The sequence below is a fragment of the Melospiza georgiana genome, chromosome 19 (assembly GCF_028018845.1).
Source record: "Melospiza georgiana isolate bMelGeo1 chromosome 19, bMelGeo1.pri, whole genome shotgun sequence".
Lineage (NCBI taxonomy): Eukaryota > Metazoa > Chordata > Aves > Passeriformes > Passerellidae > Melospiza > Melospiza georgiana.
In genome coordinates this window covers 8203178-8222833 of record NC_080448.1, presented here as the reverse complement: position 1 = coordinate 8222833, position 19656 = coordinate 8203178, and the positions used below count along the sequence as shown (strand labels likewise).

Here is a 19656-nt window from a genome sequence, read left to right as displayed (position 1 = left end):
AAAGTGCTGATTTTGGGAAGTGGTCTCAGTGTTTGTGGAGTGTTTTATTCATTTCCAGCCCACCCCCAGCAGCTATAATGGGATGGGAACGAATTAATCAACATTTAAAGGAAATTCTGGGAGACTTCATTCCCTTCCTCTGCCTCCAGTGTGGATTAACCACCCCTAAACTCTGCTAGAGTTAAGCCTGACCTGTTCTAAGAACTCCTCTGAGCTCCAGCTGATGGATCCTGGTTTTTTCAGGAGTTTCTTCAGTGTCTGATCCAGGAGAACACACCTGGTAAATGCTGACAGCTCTCCTGAGTGTTTTTCACATTGTGGGATTTTCATTTCCCTGACTTGTAAGAATCTCACCTGTGAGGATGTGAAAAGCTTTAGCAATGTTAAAATCCATCACACCTGCCCCTTCCTTCCATCCCCACCACACACAGGAGAAAGATGGGTAAATATGATAGGATTTAATGTAAAAAACATTTAATATCTGCTGAGGTTTTTATCTTCTAAGTCCTTATAAAGAGCCCCAGCATTTTTCCAGAAACTGAAGTGTGGCAATTCACTTTCACCCCACCACAAATTTCAGAAACAGAAACAAGTGATGTCCCTACCCTCCAAAATTTCAGAGTTTTATAATAATCACTGCTTTTCACAATTAGCACTGAATTTCTTTAAGTTATGATGATTAAACCACGAGACAGCTGCTGTCCAGTCATTAAAGCAGCAGCAGCAATTAAAGCAAACACTGGTTCTGTTCATTCTGTGAGGAGATGGGGACAGAGGAGTCACCACAGCCCAGGGTGAGGGCTGCAGCTCTCAGAGATGCTGAAAAATCTTTTTGGCTTGAGGTTACAACAGCATTTAAACAGCAGAGAAGTAGAAGGGTTAAAAGAAAACAAATCCAGAAGCAGACTTGGGATGGTTTTGGAGCAAGGCAGTCATGTAAGAGCCCAAAGAATCTGCAGAGGCTTCAGCAAACCCCACAAAAGCCAAGCAGACAATGCTGGCAGGGCTGCCCACAACTTCTGGGAGTGTTGAAGATGGAAATCCTTCCTGAGGGAAATCCCAGCCAGCTCCCAGGGCAGCTCCTGGACAATCCTGCCTCTGTTCATGCAGGGCTGCACCAGCAGGGCACATCTGAGGAGTTTCTGCTCCCACTTTTCCCCTGTGCAGTCCCACAGTTAGGAAGTGAAGGAGTTTATTTGCTGTTTTTTTTTTTTAATGGAATTAAAACCAGCAAATAAATAAGGAAATAAAAAGGAAAATAAACAAGGAAATAAAAAGGAAATAAGTCTGCCATGGAGCTGATCAGCTGGAGGGCACTGGGGCATGGCTCAGGGCTCAGACAGAGCCCTGGAAATGAAGTTTAACATTCACAGCAGGAGCTGCTGCCACTCGGGGCTCTATGGAAACGTGGGGCAGTGCCAGGGATTTCTCAACAGCTCTTTAGGTCACACTGCCTTGGAAAAAACACCAAACTGCCCCCCTCCCCTTTCACTGGAGGCTGACCTCTAGCCCAGGAGGCAGCAGGAGCATTGCTGAGCTCAGGAGAGGCTCAGCTGTTTTGTCTGTGAAATAGTGGAAAATTCCCAGCAGGGAATAGAGCAGGGGGAGGCAAAGTTTCAGTGTCACAGATTTGCCTGGACACATCCCAGCACAGAGGGGCAAAGTCTGGGGAGCAGCACAGGGCACACAGGCAGGAGCTGGGCTCCAGGTGGGTCTTCTGACCATCACCCTTTATAAAAAAGCTTTTAATGTGATTATTCAATGAGGCAGAATTGCTTTAAATTATGTATTTGCATGGGGGACAGTCTGCAGCCTTCTCCAGGACAATTAAACCTGAGTTTTAATTGTGTCATTGCAGTGGAATAAGAGTTGAGATTTGCCAGAAGCTTTTCCAAGCACTGTCCCCACTTTTCAACCTTTGGGAAGTGATTTCAGCTCTGAACTGCAGCAGCTGTGCTGTAAGAGATGCTGAGGGATTGTTCTGTGAGAAATGCTGAGGGATTGCTGATCAGCTGAATCAAGACAGCAGAGAGAGATTTTCCTTCATTTACCAGAAAATATCTGTATTTCCAACTTGTCCTTCCATTGTTTCCTAGGAGAATATGCAGGATTTGATGAAACACAACCAACAGCTGAATCAGGGAGGAAAGGAAAGGTTATCACTCATCTGAAAGAACAGCTCCAAAACTTGAACTCAGCCATGGAACCAAGAGGGAAAATCCCAACAGAGTTCACAGAACCAGGGAAAACCCAGCTCAGGCAAAGAGAAGCCAAGGAAAGATTGGCATTGCCCATTTCCATTGGAGCTGACACTGTTATCTGCAAGGAAAACAGCAGGAACTGCTTTAGCTGCAGGTAAAACAAGGAGTTTTATCAGTTTTATCTGTTTTTTCTGTCCCTGAGGGCAGCCACAGCAGAGCAGGAAGCTCAGAATGAGGGGAGGCTCATCCATAACACATCAGGGCTGGGGAATTCAGAATTCCAGGGGGAATTCAGATCCTGGCAGTGGGTGAGGGACCTGCAGTCTCTGATTTCACCCCACAGGACACCCAGTTACTCCTCTGGTTCCTTATCCAGGCAAAACTTTGTGGTCTTTGGACAACAAGAGCTGTGCCAGGCAGCACTGAATTCCTGGTGAAGGTATAAAACGTGGAGTGCATCAGAACACAAAAAATCCTGTGGCTCCAAAACTTTTTTGCTGCTTGTTTCTGGCTGAGTTTGCTGGGTGGGAGTTACAAGGACAATTCTCCAGGGAAAAGAAATCTGGGAGAGATAAAAGGACTGGAAGGTGATATTGGCATCCCCTTTTTCCTTCTGCAGCTGCAGAGTAGCCCCAAAAATCAGATAAAATGGTATCCCCAGGGGATATCAGTGCTCAGGGCTGACTTACAAGGAGGATCAGCTCAAATGATTTCCTTGGCCCACTGAGCAACTTCAAGCTGATCCAGCACAGAATGTGCCTCAGTAAAACCCCATCATCACTTGGCAACAGGAGGAAAATATAAAACCAGGCAAGAACCAGATCAAATATTGACTTTGTTCAAGGGGAAAATCACGGGGAGGCACCAGTGCAAGTAGGAAAGAAACCACACCTGAAAAATGAAGAATCATTTGCGGAGAAAAATCAAAAGGAAAAGTGGTTTGTATTTATCTTCACAGAACACTCAGCAGAATGGGATGTGATGGAGAAATTGTAAATTCACTTTGGAGAAGGAGAGCAGAAAATGGGAAATGCTGTCCCCAATCCAGAGAAGTGACATTGGTTAATGAAGCTGAAATATTCTCAATTTTCCATACTAAACACTGCAAGATGAGAGAAAACACAAGTGGTGCAATACACAGGAGATTCCAGCAAAAAGTGAAAATTAAAAGGTTTTTATTGACTGATATGGTCTTCCTGAAAACTTCTTGAAATGTACAAACTGGACATTCAGAACTGATTTGTACATTCAGTATGTTACACTGATTCTTGGAGCCACTTGAGAGAGAGAGAGAGAATATTATTGTCACTTACAGGATGTTCACATCGTTGCAGACACCAAAAAAGTGTGGATACATTCTAGCCTAAAAGTGAAACCAAAACAGAACTGGACACCATGGGACACAGAAATGCCAAGCCCAGCTTCACACACCAACCCAGCCCCCCTGTGAGGCTGAACCAGCTCTGCTTATTAAATTCAACCCCTTTTCCCAGAGTTTGGAGCTGTTTGGGGAGGGCAATGCTTCGGGGTGGGTTGATTCCCTGCAGGGTGTTCAGGCAGTGTCTGTGGGGGAAGTGTGGCTCACCCTGCCTGGGATCCATTCCAGGGGGAGGCTGCACACAGATGTGTGCTCAGAGACCCTGCAGTGCCCCTTCTGTCCCCAGCCCATCCCCTGCCACACAGCACTGTCCCACATTAATGACTGCCAGCCTGCTTGCAAATGGAGATTTGCTCCTTTCAGGCCTGCTCCACCAGCCAGGGGTGATTTCACAGCAACCCCAGAGCTGCTGCTTTCACAACTTGAAATGAAATTCTCATTTCTCCAGAGCCTCTCATTTCACTGCCACGTTTGTTGTGGAGAGCTGCAGTCATTAAATGCTCACAGCAATGCTGCTCCTGAGCTCTGGGCACTGCCTGTGGAGCAGGAGATTTCAATTCCTGCAGGTCACATGTTCCCTGGGGACCTGGCCCACAGATCTGCACTTGTTTTCAATTCACCAACCTTTTAATCACAGTCTTGTTGTTGTTTGTTTTTTTTTTCCCCTAAGAGCAGAAGGTGGTGGGTTCTGAAGAAAAGAGGTCTCTTTTATAAGCTCAATACAGTACTTTTATATTTCAGACTATGATATACAGTGTATACCATAAATTAAGACAAATACTTGTCACTTCATCTATGTAGGCACAAGAAAATCAGTGACTTTACTGAAGTGGAGAAATCTTCAAGGGTATCATGATTCTGGACTCCATCTCCTGAATAAGGGGCACTGAAAAACATGGAGAGAGGTTTGAATTTCATTGACAGAGTTCAGCACATTCAGTAATCATCCCTCTAGCACAGTGGTTGTGGGAAAAAATGATTTTAATATCATCTCTCTGTTTGTTTGAAGACAAATATTTCCATTTTTTCCACCAAAATGGAAGTGATCCTACATTTTTGTGGTGTAACTTCCTTTGAAATGTGCCCTGTGGAGCCCAAATCTGACATGCTTGGCACATTCTGGGAGTTCTGCTGTGACAGCTTTCTTTGATCTCAAAGATCTCCTGGCTCTTTGTTCCAAAGTCTAAATTCCCTTTTCCCAGCAATGCATTTAACAAGGCTCCTGTATTTCATTAAATATCAGAAGTAATCATTTAATATCAAGGTAAATTTCACTCCTGGCTCCTTAAATCTTTGGACAAGCATTTACATAAATCTGTTCTCTCACATTCCACAAAAATGCTGCTATAAAAATTCAGTATTAATGCAGCAATTTTTTAGCACTTGGGCAACTTTTCCATGTACAACCAGCTGCAAAATTCACTTTTACAGCTCAGTGCAATGTCCCTCTGCTCCTTTACAGACTAAAAACTGACACAGAAACAAATTTCCCCCTGAGATACAAAACTTTTCCTGCCAGTGGGATGTGCTGAGGAGCAGAGAGGGTGGCACAAAGCCCAAAGTCTGCCCCCAGCATTCCAGAGAAGTTAATGGGTTACCTGTGTAATAAACCAGTTCATCCCAGCCAGGTTTATGCCACGCTGCATTCCTTATATCTTCCCTGGTTTGCAGGTCTTTGTAAGCTGGGAAAACAAGCAAAAAGTGATTCCTTTCCCTCCTGAACAGGAAGAGATCCCTTAAAAGAATTCCAAGGAGGAATTGGGAAAAGCAGGAAGGAAAAAAAAATCAGGACTTCTCTGGCAGAAGGAAAAGCTCAAAAAGGAGGAGCTGGGGAAGACAGAAAATACCTGGGCACAGGTAAGATAAAGCAGGGGCACAGCTCTACATGAGGGCTGCCAGATTGCTGAAATCTAGAATTCTGGATTGTTGGGATAAGAAAAAAAACCTGAATTATTTCTAACAAATAATTGTTTTTCAAGCTGAACCAATCCTAAGGTGTTTATGAATATGAATGTACAGAGAGAGGCAAAACAGCTCCATGCAGGAATGGAAATAAATGCCTGATTTTCCTTTCTGCAGGTGTGGGGAATGTGAGGTTTGAAATGAAACTGTAAAAAAACTGATTTCAGCATGAGCTGGGACAGCAGGGTCATGGCTGTGGGACTGAGAGCAAACACTGAGCTCCTAATGAGAAAGGGACAGCAGAAACTGGGGGAAAAACAGAATAAACAGGAAATATTCATTTCTTGTTTGGTGAAGAATAAATTTATTTACACAAAACATATTTTAAAAATCAGCAAATTAAAAAATTTAAAAAATGGGAAATTAAAAAAAATTAAACCCCAACTTTTAAGACATTTCCTTTGCCTTTTGTAAAACTATTTGTAAAAATTTTATAAAACTAAACTCCTGGGCAAAGTGATTGGGTTGGCTGAGTGGGAGAAGAAAGCAGAAAGAGGAATTTACCCCAGAGGTGATGGACCATGTAGAGCTGTCCAATCTGGGAGAAAAATCCCCCAACTGCTTCATTGTTGTCCTGTCTGAACCGAATGGCTCGGGCCCTGCAGGGGAGCAAAGAGAAAGTGGGGAAAAATCAGGGAAAATGGGGAAAAAACACGGAAAAATGGGAAAAAAACAGACTGGATGGGAAGCTGGAATGTTAAACTGATTTTGCTGTGCATTTCAGCAATTAAAAGTGAGAAAAAAGCTGCAGCATGCTCGTTTTCAGCAGTAAGTAAAATTAAAATTGGAGGCTACATTTTCACTAAATTTTGTATTCATCGTTGTTCAATCAAAGTCAGGATAAAGATAATTGTTGGGATATCAGGGAAAATGGGGAAAAACCATTGGAAAATGGGAAAAAAACATTGGAAACTAGGAAAAAAACAGACTTGAAGAGAAGCTGGAATGTTAAACTGCATTTGCTGTGCACTGCAGCATGCTCGTTTTCAGCACCAAGTAATTAAGATTCACCTCTGTGTCTTGTTAGGATGCATTAAAATTGGAGGCCACATTTCACTAAATTTTGTATTAATCATTTTTTCAACCAAAGTTAGGATAAAGATAATTGTTGGGACATCAGGAAATTGGGGGAAAACCATTGGAAAATGGGGAAAAAACAGACTGGAAGGGAAGCTGCAATGTTAAATTGCATTTGCTGTGCATTTCAGCAATTAAAAGTGAGAAAAAAGCTGCAGCATGCTCGTTTTCAGCACTAAGTAAAATTGGAGGCTACGTTTTCACTAAATCTTGTATTAATCATCTTTCAACCAAAGTCGGGATAAAGATAATTTCTGGAATATCAGGAAAAATGGGGGAAAACCATTGGAAAACGGGGAAAAACCATTGGAAAATAGGAAAAAAACAGACTTAAAGAGAAACTGGAATGTTAAACTACATCTGCTGTGCACTGCAGCATACTCACTGTCAGCACCAAATAATCAAGATTTACCTCTGTGTCTTTTCAGGATGCATTAAAATTGAAGGCTACATTTCACTAAATTTTGTCTTAATCATTTTTTCAACCAAATTCAGGATAAAGAGAATTGCTGGGACAGTTAAACCCAGCAGTTAACCTTTACAGTTAACCAGTTAACTTTTATAGAAGGTTTTATTACTAAATCTCAAAGTTTTAGTCATGTCAGCTTTGCCACATTAATTTTCCACAGATTTTGTGGTAGTGGAATACAACCTTTTATTCATGCAGATCTTTGCATAAATTAAGATAAATATTCCTCTTGTTTTATGTTATAAAACAGATTTTCTACCAGTAGAGATGTGTCTATTTTATTTAAAAAATTCTAAATTAAATTTTTTCAAATGATTGTAATTGAAAAAATTATATTAATGACAGGTCTGAAGATCTAAGTCCTCACTTTTGTCCAAATAATTGAAAATATTTCAAATTGTTTAACTCTCAACCACTAGAACAGGGAATGTAAATTGAAATAAGCTTACACTGGTTAAAAATGTGAGTGTAAATTGAAATAAGCTTACACTGGTTAAAAATAAGACAAACCCACAAGCACGAAATCAATAGAAAACTGTCTCAAATACTTCTAACCCATATATCAAAATACAAATGTGCTGCTCAGCAGATTTTCAGAAGTAACCTGACTTTGAAAGCTTAAAGAGCCAAGATTTCAGCTGGAAGTGCTTTGGGAAAGATGAACCAAGCTTCCCAGGAGTGCCACTCTTCCCAAGCAGCTTTCTGCTGGAATTCCAGGTTTTTGTAGCAAACTAAAAGGGTTTTGGGAAGCAAAGCCAAACCACAGAGGGTTGTTTGTGCACAAATTTGCTTTTTTCCCCTCAGAGGGTCACAGGACTGTCTGAGCAGGGCCCTGGACTGGGGTTTGGTGGCTTTGGTGCCACCCTGGCACCTCCTGTCCTGCTTTTTCCAACCAGGAGCATCCCAGGGCTGAAGGCAACACTTACCTTAATTAATTAACACTTACCAGTAATTGCCCCATTCAATCATTGTTCCAGGCTGCAGAAACAAAACCCACTGTTAAAACTAGAATTTAAAACAAAATATCATACAATTTTCCACACCATTTCTGTATGGAAACCACCCTGCATTGACACAATCCCTTCCTGGGAGTGATAAGAATATTTAAATAATCTTTAATTGCTCTGTTTACCACTTCTTAGTCATCTCTGAAGCATCCCTCAAAGCAAGCACAGGGTTTCAGATCAGGATCTTGTTGGAGCCTGCCTTCACCTCAGACCCCACACTGAGAGCAGCCCTGACTCAGAAACCACCCCAGATAAAAATCAGATTTTTCAGATAAGCTCTGCTTGCCATAAAAACCTGCCAAAGGTTTTAGGACAGCACAAAACTGAAAAAAATCAGAAAGAAATCAAATCTGGACTTACTCTGAGTTGGTAGGACCTCAGTTCATAAATATTAGGGCCATCTCTGGGAACAGGTTCATTCCAGAAGCTGAACTCCAGCAGGAGCTGGTTCTTACGGGACAGGAGCATGTTACCCCTCTCCTTCCGGAATTCTGTGAATTCCTAAAAAATAATGGGGCAAAATGGGGCAAATTCTGCAACAACAAACAGCAGGACACCACATCTGCCTTAACTTTTTTTTTTTTTTTTTTTAATGCTCTCAGGGTTGTGGGACAGTGAAATCCTGAAAGGAATCTGAATTCTCTCTGGTGAATCTGAGAATTCCAAGGATTTATAGGGGAAATAATCAGGAATGAAACATTAATGTGACAATAAATCCTTTCTCCAAGAGCTTTCTGGGCTTGTACAGGAAGGGAGGAGACACTTTGGTATCTAAATCTGCATTTTTAAATTTGCTCTGCCTGTTCTTTGTTCTTTTCTGAGTAACAAAATCAGTATTTTTTACCTTATTTTGACGAAGTTTGCTCATGACCTCATTGAGAGCTGGGTAACCTCCCTCATATCTCCACAAATGAACTGAAACAGAGAAAATTTCACTTTTTTCAGGCATGTCCCAGACCAGTGGTAAATCTCATGGAAAAATCACACTACAGAATGTTCTTCACACTATAAAATTACACAAAAATAGAAACCAAGCAGCAGATTTGAAAATAGATTTTCATTAATGAAAATCACATTGGATTATTTTAAGGATAATGGAATCATCTCCTTTTTGAAAGGGATTCTCTTGGAAAATTTTACAATTCACTCTGAGGGTAACAGAGGAATTTCTGAAAGGACTTTTTGTTGCCATGCTAGTAAGATGTGATGACTTGTCATGACTGTTATTGAAATTAAGATTCAGCTGAAGAGGATGACTTAGTTCCAAAAATTGCTTTGTACCAATTTCATCTAAGAGCAGCAGAGGGGCAGATTATCAGTTCAGTAAACTACTCCAGCACACAAGCAAGACACTTTCTGTAGGACATGAAAAATGATGCAAATGTTATTTCTGAGCTCAACATGAATAAAAGCAGAAGAAAACTGAATATTTGCTGGGATTTCCCCTATAAAAATAATCCCAGTATCTATGGTTGTATCTAAATATTTTTCAAAGCATTCCCTCTTTAATAAATCAGAATAAAGCCCTTTAATAAATCACAGAAAGATGTATTTACAAGCATTTAGTATAGAAAGGCAATAATTTCACCTCACAGAAAAATAAAACTTATTTCCTGCCCTCTGAAGCAGCTCTGTGAGTTTTCCACAGGCTGATGGAGAGCAGATTTCTCCTCCTGCCCCTGCTGCCTCACCCCCAGGGCAGATTTGATGGCTCCACCTGATATTAACCCAGCACTGATCACTAATAATTCATTATTATTGTTAATTATCTCATTATGTTGATATTTTCTCAATATGCTAACAAGTCCAACCCCACAATCTGCTTTATTCCAGTGCTGCAAGAACATTTCCAAGGCAGGCTGGGGATGCAGTGACAGACCCAGGCTGTGTTCATCTGTTCCAAAAGCAGCCACTGGGACTTGCCTGAGGAATTCCCATTTCAATTGTCCTCATTCCCCAACTCCCCTTCAACTTCCAGGGTTGCTCTCAGACATTGTTTGGTTCATCTGCTGTTAATTCCCTGCATTTGTTCAGTGTCAATACTGCAATATGCTGGCACTGCAGGGAGAATTGCTGTGTGCAGGAGTTGATTTTTTAATTAGGAAGCCCCAGCACTGAGCCTCTCACAGAACCTCTATGGGTTTGGATCTGTGGCTTCTCATTCCTTCCAATTCCCAGGGCATTTTTCAGGTTTTCTCTCTGCACTGGGCTCTTTGGAGTTACCTCTGTAGCAGCTCTTCAGCCATGTCTAGCTCCAGTTTGTTTTCATAGTTAGGCAGTATCCTTGTATGAACATGAACAGAAAGATTTTTATTTTCCCCCAGTAAAGTTTAATGTGAAGTTTACAATGCAGATGGGTCGGAATGATTTGAAATTCATTATTATCATACAGCCTGAAAGGCTGAGCAAAGCTTTTACAGTGCCCAAGGAGGGACAAACTCTGCCTTTGCAAGAGTCACCCATAAATATTCAGTGTATTTTACAAATATATCCCCAAAACATCTTCATTTTACCAACCATCACCACCTGGAAAACACGAAAACACACCAACAACGAGACAAAACTGAAGGGATTTTGAAGGGATGAATGCCCTGCTGTCCAACCAGCACAAAAAGCAAGCAGTGCACATTTATTTAAGACAGCTGAGGAGTGATGCACAAACCCCCCTCAGTGCACACAGGGGAGATGATTTCAAAAGAAGAAAACCTGCCAAGCACATGGGTGTACATTGTACTTCTATCTCCTACCAGCCTGATCCTGCTCTCCGTACCACGTGTTCCAAGTCCCCACCAGAGCACAAGGGTAGTGTTTTTCTTCATGAATCTTTGGCAGCACCTCTTGACTTGAAAACAAGGAACACACAGACACTGGGTTGCATTGCCTTCAGGGAGGCCACACTTGATCAATGTATAACACAGCATCATGCTAGGAACATTCACAAGGTTTATTTTGCAGAGGAGAAAGCTGAAATGGCAAATTCTGTTATGCAGGGGGAAGGTGGCTGCACCCCCATGGAGAATTAAGGTGAGTGTAACCATTTTTGAGAAATTTATAACAAAGATCTATAACATTTCTATAATATATAACATTTACTGCATCTTTGGATGCAGTAAATGAAGTGTATCTAAACAATTAAGTCTATCTAAAAGGTTATCCAACACATCAGGAAAACACCTATCAGGATATCTCAGTGACAACTCAGCCTCCATGGGTGATTGGTTTGAGGAAAAGCTTTTCTTTGCTTGAGGAAAAGCCTCCCTCAAGGCAGAAGAACTCAGAAATATGAAAGCACACTCTTCTAAACCAGTTACAGCTGCTGGGCTGAATGAATAAAAATAATCTGATAAATGAAATAGTGGCTGTAGCTCACAGTATTGATTTTTGATTTCAGAAAGTGCTCCCACTTTGAGGCAACTCACCCTCTAATGAACAGTGGGACAGCCTTAAAAATACCTCCAACTCAAAATTCCTGTCTGATTTTTCCCAGGATTTCTAACACTCTTTCAAACTTTAGCAGTGGCCCATATTAGCATGAGGAAATTAAGTTTTGCTGATTGCTGACTCAGTCAAGACAGCTTTCCCTGCACTGATGAATAAGTCAATTAGTCTGGTTGAACTCTGCCTTTTTTCTATTTTTCCCTCCATAATTACCCTTCTTCCTCAGTTTGCAGTTTGGCTCACAGGCAGAGTCTCTGCACAGTATCAAGGAATAAAAAGTAGGCTGGGCTGGGGTGGGAGTCATTAGGGATGAGTTTTCCTCTGGATTCTGCCACTGACTTTCCAGACAACCTTGAGCAAATCTCATTACCAATTTGTACCTCGACATTTTCTCACTAGCCAGTGTAAATAATATGATAAAATGACTCTCCAAGGATATTCTCAAGGATAGTTCATTTTTTTGCAAAGCAGAATGAGATCCTGGAAAGGCAGCTTTGAAGAGGAATGGGAAAATATTGCATAATTCTACCATATATTGTTGAAAATTAGAGAAAAAAATGCCCACAGAACATCTTTTAAAAAAACCTGTCTCTAATTTTTCAGCTCTTAAATCACAGTGATTCATGAAATAATCTTGTAATTGTCTTCATTACATTATTTATGAATACCTGATGATGATGATGACTAATCCTCACTTTGATATGATACAGAATTAACCTGTTCTTTTCTTTCTTTCTTTAGGAAGAGGCAGGAGGGAAGTTCAGAGAGGCTTAATTTTGTTTATTACTTTATTCCAGTTTGTCTCCTTGCCTGAAATGCTTCAATTTGCTCAGGAAAGAAAGAATCAATCCAACCACAGATATTTCATCTGACTGCTGTCAGCAGTTTCTTTCTTTGCTGTTTGTCTCTTTCCTTGCAAAGAGAAATCTCTGCTCTCACTCAACATTCAGGCAGCTCATGAAATTCTGCAGAGAAGTGATTCCCTGGCTTGCATCATTGGACATGTTTATATTCAGCTTTTAAACAGCAAGCTGGCTGAATGCTAATAGTCCTTTAGTGTGTGTCTATTTTTTAAACAAAAAAAAAAGCTAAAAATACCTTGATTGAATGTTATTCTAGTGGCTTTTTATGCTTCTACAGCAGGGAGAACAGTTCTGGGTTATCCAGACTAACACAGAGGTGAGAGATGAGCTGAGGACATGAACTGGGAGCTGGGATTTCCTCCCCTCCCTGCAGCCCAGCTGCTGTGCTCACACCTCCAAGTTGGTTGCAGGAAGGTGTCATTATTGTCACTATTGTCATTGTGCTGAGAATGTTTGTATTGGCAGTGAGAAAAGCACTGCTGGCTGCCAGGCTCAGCCCCAAATTTAAACTCACAGCTCTTTCAGGGCTCCAGAGGGGGGATTGTGGAGGCAGAAAGGAGTAATAGTTCTGCAGTTTTATTCTTAAAGCAAAATGTCAGTAATTCCTAAAGCTGTAGCTGTTTGGGAAAGCTGTCTCAGTACTGCTCCCTCTGGAGGGAATCACCCCAAAGCACAAACCCCATCCAAGGGTTTCTGTAACTCCTTGAGCTCAGCAGCAGGATTTGTGCAGAGGGATAAAAATGAGCTGAGAGGAAATCAACCCCTGAGTTTCAACATCTGAGTTTAACATTGGTAAAGTTTAATTTAACATTGGTAAAGTTTTATTTAACACTGGTCTCTCTTTCCTTCCAGTGTGCACACAAAGCCCAGCTGCAGTGGGAATGCCAAAACTCCACCCCTCCCTGCAGGGATCAGAACTTTAACATCACTCAGGGTAGGGGGGAGCTGCTCCAGGAAATGTCACCAGAGCTCTCAGGACAGGAATCACCCTCAACTACAGCTCAGGAAATGGCAATGCCAAGAGAGAGGTGGGGTGAACTGAGTGCAGGGCATTTTGCTCTTTCATAGATTCTATTTAATACCAAATCCTAAAAAAGCAGATTTTTTGTCACCTCCCCTCTACATAATTCAAATATAACTATGATATGTGCCAAATCAACATGGCAAAAAGGTGAAAATAGAACTCACACACTTACCAGAGCTTGTTGTAGGCCTCTAGACATTCAGGTTTGACATTGTGAACTGCAACAACAACAAGAGAGCCATGAGACAGGCAGGGACAGGGGGAGGAATGGGGCTGGGGGCACAGAGCCATCACTCACTGCAGTTTGTGCAGGCAGGGACAGGGACAAGAATGGGGCTGGGGCACAGAGCCATCACTCACTGCAGTTTGTACAGGGAGGGACAGGGACAGGGACAGGAGCACAGAGCCATCACTCACACTGCAGTTTGTGCAGGGAGGGACAGGGACAGGAGTGATAGGGACAGGGACAGGGTGCAGTGCACAGAGCCATCACTCACACTGCAGTTTGTGCAGGCAGGGACACAGGGACAGGAGCACAGAGCCATCACTCACTGCAGTTTGTATAGGCAGGGACACAGGGACAGGAGCACAGAGCCATCACTCACACTGCAGTTTGTACAGGCAGGGACACAGGGACAGGGACAGGAGCACAGAGCCATCACTCACACTGCAGTTTGTACAGGCAGGGACAGGAGCACAGAGCCATCACTCACACTGCAGTTTGTACAGGCAGGGACAGGAGCACAGAGCCATCACTCACACTGCAGTTTGTACAGGCAGGGACACAGGGACAGGGACAGGAGCACAGAGCCATCACTCACACTGCAGTTTGTACAGGCAGGGACAGGAGCACAGAGCCATCACTCACACTGCAGTTTGGGCAGACAGGGACAGGGTGCAGTGCACAGAGCCATCACTCACACTGCAGTTTGTGCAGGCAGGGACAGGGACAGGGACAGGAGCACAGAGCCATCACTCACACTGCAGTTTGTGCAGGCAGGGACAGGGACAGGGTGCAGTGCACTCAGCCATCACTCACACTGCAGTTTGTACAGGCTGCTGGTCTCTCTTTTGGCCAGGAGGTTGGAGTGGGCATCTTTCCTGGGGTCCACCTTGCGCACAAAGAGGGATTTCAGCCAGCTGTCCTCACGGGCACTGCGGGCTGAGGAGCCCAGACCCCTGCAGGGAACAAGCACAGCCCTGAGCACCAGGCAGGGAACCCAGGTCACTGCATGGGAATAGCACAGCATAACCAGAAACTGTGAGGGCACAAGGGACACTCACACACTGCTGAAACCTCCCTGCCAGGCTCTACCAGCAAGGCAGAGGTGGCTCACCCACACTGAGATTGATAATTTCATTATATTATATTATATTATATTATATTATATTATATTATATTATATTATATTATATTATATTATATTATATTCATATAAAATAATATACTACATATGACAATATAATATAATATAATATAATTATAGACTTTATTATAATTATAATTAATTATCAATATTTTTATCATGATATAATCAATTAATAATACAATAATGTATTAATTGTATCACAGTAATATAATATAATATAATATAATATAATATAATATAATATAATATAATATAATATAATACAATATAATACAATATAATACAATATAATACAATATACCACAATATACCACAATATACCACAATATACCACAATATACCATAATATAATATAATATAATATAATATAATATAATATAATATAATATAATATAATATAATATAATATAATTAGACATAATATAATTAGACATAATTATATTATTTCACTAGACATTAGAGATTACCATTTCACAGAGATTATCATCCCATAGTTATCCACTGTGGGATTATGCTCTTTTTTGACCCAGAGATGTTTTAAACCTTTTTTTTAATTTTCTGTCTCATGTGAAGGGTGAGACAGATATTATAATATGATGTTATAATTAACTATATTAAATGTATAATTAATATATTATAATATTATGCTATAATGTGTTACAATTCACACTACCACAATCAGAAGCTAAATATTTTTAATCACAATACATTATAAGCTTAATTACATTATAATTATAATTACATATAAGTATTATAAAATTATTATTACATTAAAAATTGCTTGGCCTATCAGCTTTAGCCACAAAATGCTGTAAATGCCTTAAAGCCAATAATCTAAAATTACCTCTCTTGGGTGCCACTACAGTGCATCTTTTATAGTTCTATTTCTCCAAAGTATCCAGTCTGATTTGCAAGGCCATCCTTTCAAACTTGTTTCTAGTTCCATTTCTCTCTCAACAATGTCTCTTCTGTTTTATGGCATTTCTAAGTCAGCATTTCTTATCTCCAGGTTTGCACACAGATGCACTCACTGTGTGAGCCTTCTGCCAGGCTCTGAGAATTCTCTCCAAATCCATTTCCCACATTTCCCCCTCTCTCTTGATAAGAAAAAAACTTTTTGGATGGCTTTGTTCATCATTTGCTGTGTGACATACACAAGGTATTAACATTGCACTGTAACAATTAATGTATATAAAATATTCAGCGAAACTTTAAAAATTCTCTACAAATCCATTCCCACAATGCACATTATCCATGGTTATTCCCTGTGTAATGTCTGTTTCTTCTGCTATTTCTCCTCTTTTTAACCCACTGCCTTTGCCCAGGGCTGGGTCTGGCCTGGTGCAAACAGTCAGGAGTGAAAAAGAGCAAAAAAGGTGCAGAAGGGAAAGTGCAGAGTGTAAAAGGGAAAGGAACTGCCATATGTTCCTGTGCTGCTTAAAGGCAGCTCTACAAAAGGGGAAGGGAAATGCCTTTCAAGAGGAACAACAATTAGCATGAAAGGCTAATTTGGGGAAAAGATGGGTGGTCGGAAACAACCAGCCAGGAAATATTTCAATTCCAGATTCCAGCAACATTTAGGGACACAGAGCCAGGCTCTCTGCACAACATCCATGTTTCCTTGCCTCAAAACACAAAATTTTCACTCTCTTTTCTTATCTAATCTTTATTCAGCTTCTCCAAGTACACTTTCAGAATAGTGGCACCTCCTTTACATCAGAGCACACAGACCAAGAGATAACTGTGCTGTTTAAAGTGATGTGTGAAAGGAATTATTCCTCTTTTCCAGATGAGCAGGACAAGGCATCTGATGCATTTCACTGATCCTCTACAATGTCTGAGAAGCTCAAATGGTTTTGCTTCTTTCTCTTCCTTCCATTTGCCTTATTTTGACAGACTCATAGTAGCCACAGTGAAGAAAATTAATTCTGTCACAAATACTAAAATATTAAATGTGGTATTTATATTTACAACATATATTTACTTCTAAGCTGGAAATTTCAGCCTTTTCCTATCTCAGATGTCAACTTTTCACCCTTAATTACTGATTTGGGGATCCAGAAGACAGCTGGACCTCCAGCCCAAAGCTTTCTACCAGGAAAAATAAAAAAAAGGGAAATAAAATCTCAATTTCCTTTGGAAAAACATCCCCCTGGACACACCTGTGTTACACAAAACCATTTTTTTACAACAATTCCACCTTTTAATCCCAGTGTCAGAAAAGAACATAATGACCTGGTTCTGCCCATGAGAGCAGGATGGAGGAGAGGGAAAAGTATTTCACAGCAGAGAAACAACAAGCACAGCTGAGATGACCTTCAGCAGGAAGAAATAATGTCTAAATCTTGGTGTGTTTATTGGAAATGGTGCCTCCCTTGCTCTGGGCACACACACACAGACATGTGGCTGTGCTGGAAGCCAAGCAGATATTCCTGAGGGCAGGCATTTGAAGGGCATTCCATGATAAGGCTGCTGCTGGAGTGGAGTTTTCTGTGAGCACCGGGGTGAATCTCATCTCAGAAATTCAAGAAATTCAATTTTGTTTTAAAAAGCTCCCTCAAGTGAAGCCCTCACTGGCTCCAGGAGGCAGAAGTCAAGCCCACTCCTGCAATACTCATATCTGTAAATTCTCATTTTAAACCATTCCTTCCCCTTTATTAAACAAAGTTAGCAAAGTAATATTTAGAAAACTCATCCACAAGGATCATTGTTTGCAGCAAACTTTGAAGAGAAATAATCCTGATGCTTTTTTGTGAACTTCAGCAGCAGCAGGAGTAAACTGGAGCTACAGGGATAAAAAAGCAAATTTCTCTGCTATTAGGAGAATCTCATGATTTGAATGTTCAACTGCACTTAAAACTGGAGATATGGTTAATTTTCAAAACAATGTCATGAATAATATTTTACTTTTATGGAAAATCTTCTCCCCAGCAGCTGTAAAGCTCCTCATGAGCACTGATTAACAAATCACAACTAAATATACACCTCACACAGAACTAAGATAACAGGCTGAGTTTATTAAAGCAGATGCTCACTGCATCCAAACTGAGATTCAAGGGCCTGATTTTTAATCAATATCCTAAAATATCACTGAACCAAGAAGCCCTGGACTGATCATTGGTTCAGTTTTTTGGGCAATCTGTACCCAAAATTATCTCTGGAGGAACAGGAACTGAATTTAGGTCTTCCAACAGCTGTGAGCATCAGCTTGTCTTTGGCAGCAAGTTCTCAAGCTGCAAATATTAACTGTGGGCTTTGCTTTCTTGCTGCAAAGGTTGGGCTCTGAACACAGAGGCTAACACTGAATAACTTGATTAGATTAAATTAAGAATGTAAGGGAAATCACTTCTTTACACTTAGCTCCTGCTTTAGCACAAAATATAACCAGGGTGGGACACACCAGGTCAATACTTAGATTTTGCACAAATCCAAATCTGCCTGGAAGAGTAAGAAAAACAACTTGTCTACCTTTGACAGTTTTTAATCTGTGGTCTAAACAAAGTTTATTCGAAACTAAAATAACTCTAAAACACGCAGGTAAAATCTCAAAACACATTCCCTGAACAGCTGCTTGCAGGCATGCTTTTAGTTTTGCCTTTTCTGAGGTTGAAGCAGCAGCTTTCCCTGTTTAAAGAAAGGGAGGAAAAACTGTGTAGAGCCATCGCAGCTTGGGAATTCCCGTGTTTCCATCACCCTGTGCCTGCTTCCTCCGCTCTGTGTGTGTGTGTGTGTGTCACCCCTGCACACAGAAATGCCAATCTTTACACCCCAAAACTTGCGGGATGCGCCTCTCTGTGTGCCCTGGTAGCGGGGTGCAGATCCCAGCTCCCTGGGGACATGGAAACCCCAGCCGTGAGTCCCAAGGGGATGCTACGAGTGGCACGAAGATGTCGGGATGTGCAGCCAGGCAGCCCAGCCCCGGGGGAACGCAGATTTCGGGCTGTGCACCCTGTTGCTCGGAGGAGTTGGGATCGCGGAGGGCCAGCGAGCATCCAGGTACTGAAATGCCGGCAATTCACGTGTGGGTGCCCGGTTCCGTGTGTGCCGTGCGGGGGTGTCCGTGCAGGGCTGAGGCGGCGGTGCAGGAGCGGCTCTCGCTGCCCCCCGAGCCCGGGCACCGGCCCGGCCACAGCCACACTCCCAGCCAGGGGCGGGCTGGGAGGAGGGAAGGAAGGGGCCGGCCTTGCGGCCCGTGACCTTGAGGGACACCCCGGCGCCTCCTCGCACTCCCCGCCCCAGGCCCGGCCGCTGCCCCGCCAGCGGGGCGCCATTTCCAGCCTGGCAAGGGGACGCTCTGCGCGGCGGGGCTCCGGGTGGCTCGGGCGGCGCCGGCTCCGCGTGCGGCTTCCCCCGGGCGGCCCCGTCCCGCCCGCCTCGCCCCCTCAGGGCTCACCTGAGGGTCAGCCCGGCGCCGGGCTGCAGGCGCGGCACGGCGGGCGCTCCCGCCAGGCTCCCCCGCAGCAGCACTCGCGCCGCCATCTTGCTCCCGCCGCCTCCCTCCTGGGCCGGGGGCTGCGGCCACGCCCCCTGGCGGGCAGCGCCGCCTGCGCATGCGCGGCTCTGCCGGCTCCGGGACCCCCTCACGGGCCCTCAGCCCCCCAGGGCTCGGTTTTGGGGGACGAAGTTGGGTTTAGGGGGACCCTGCTCAGCTTTGGGGACCGCTACTCATATATAGGCGACCTAGCTCTAGTTTTGGGGTCCCCCAGTATAGGTTTTGACGAACCAAGTGGGTTTTGGGGGACCGCTACTCAGATATAGGGGACCGAGCTCTAGTTTTGGGGTCCTAAGTCGGGTTTAGGGGGACCCTGCTCAGCTTTGGGGACAGCTACTCAGATATAGGGGACCTAGCTCTAGTTTTGGGGTTCCC

General features: G+C 42.7%; 1 protein-coding gene across 1 annotated transcript; it reads right to left on the bottom strand.

The window, feature by feature from the left end:
• Positions 1-3359: 3359 nt before the first annotated feature.
• On the bottom strand, positions 3360-19293 carry NIPSNAP2 (nipsnap homolog 2). Its single transcript, XM_058037591.1, has 10 exons — positions 19183-19293; positions 14459-14598; positions 13592-13637; positions 10842-10936; positions 8939-9009; positions 8455-8595; positions 8034-8065; positions 6046-6140; positions 5178-5261; positions 3360-4465 (listed from the first exon to the last, which is right to left on the bottom strand). The coding sequence occupies exons 1-10, from the start codon at positions 19266-19268 to the stop codon at positions 4401-4403; spliced, it is 855 nt and encodes a 284-aa protein (XP_057893574.1). The 5' UTR covers positions 19269-19293; the 3' UTR covers positions 3360-4400.
• Positions 19294-19656: the final 363 nt, after the last annotated feature.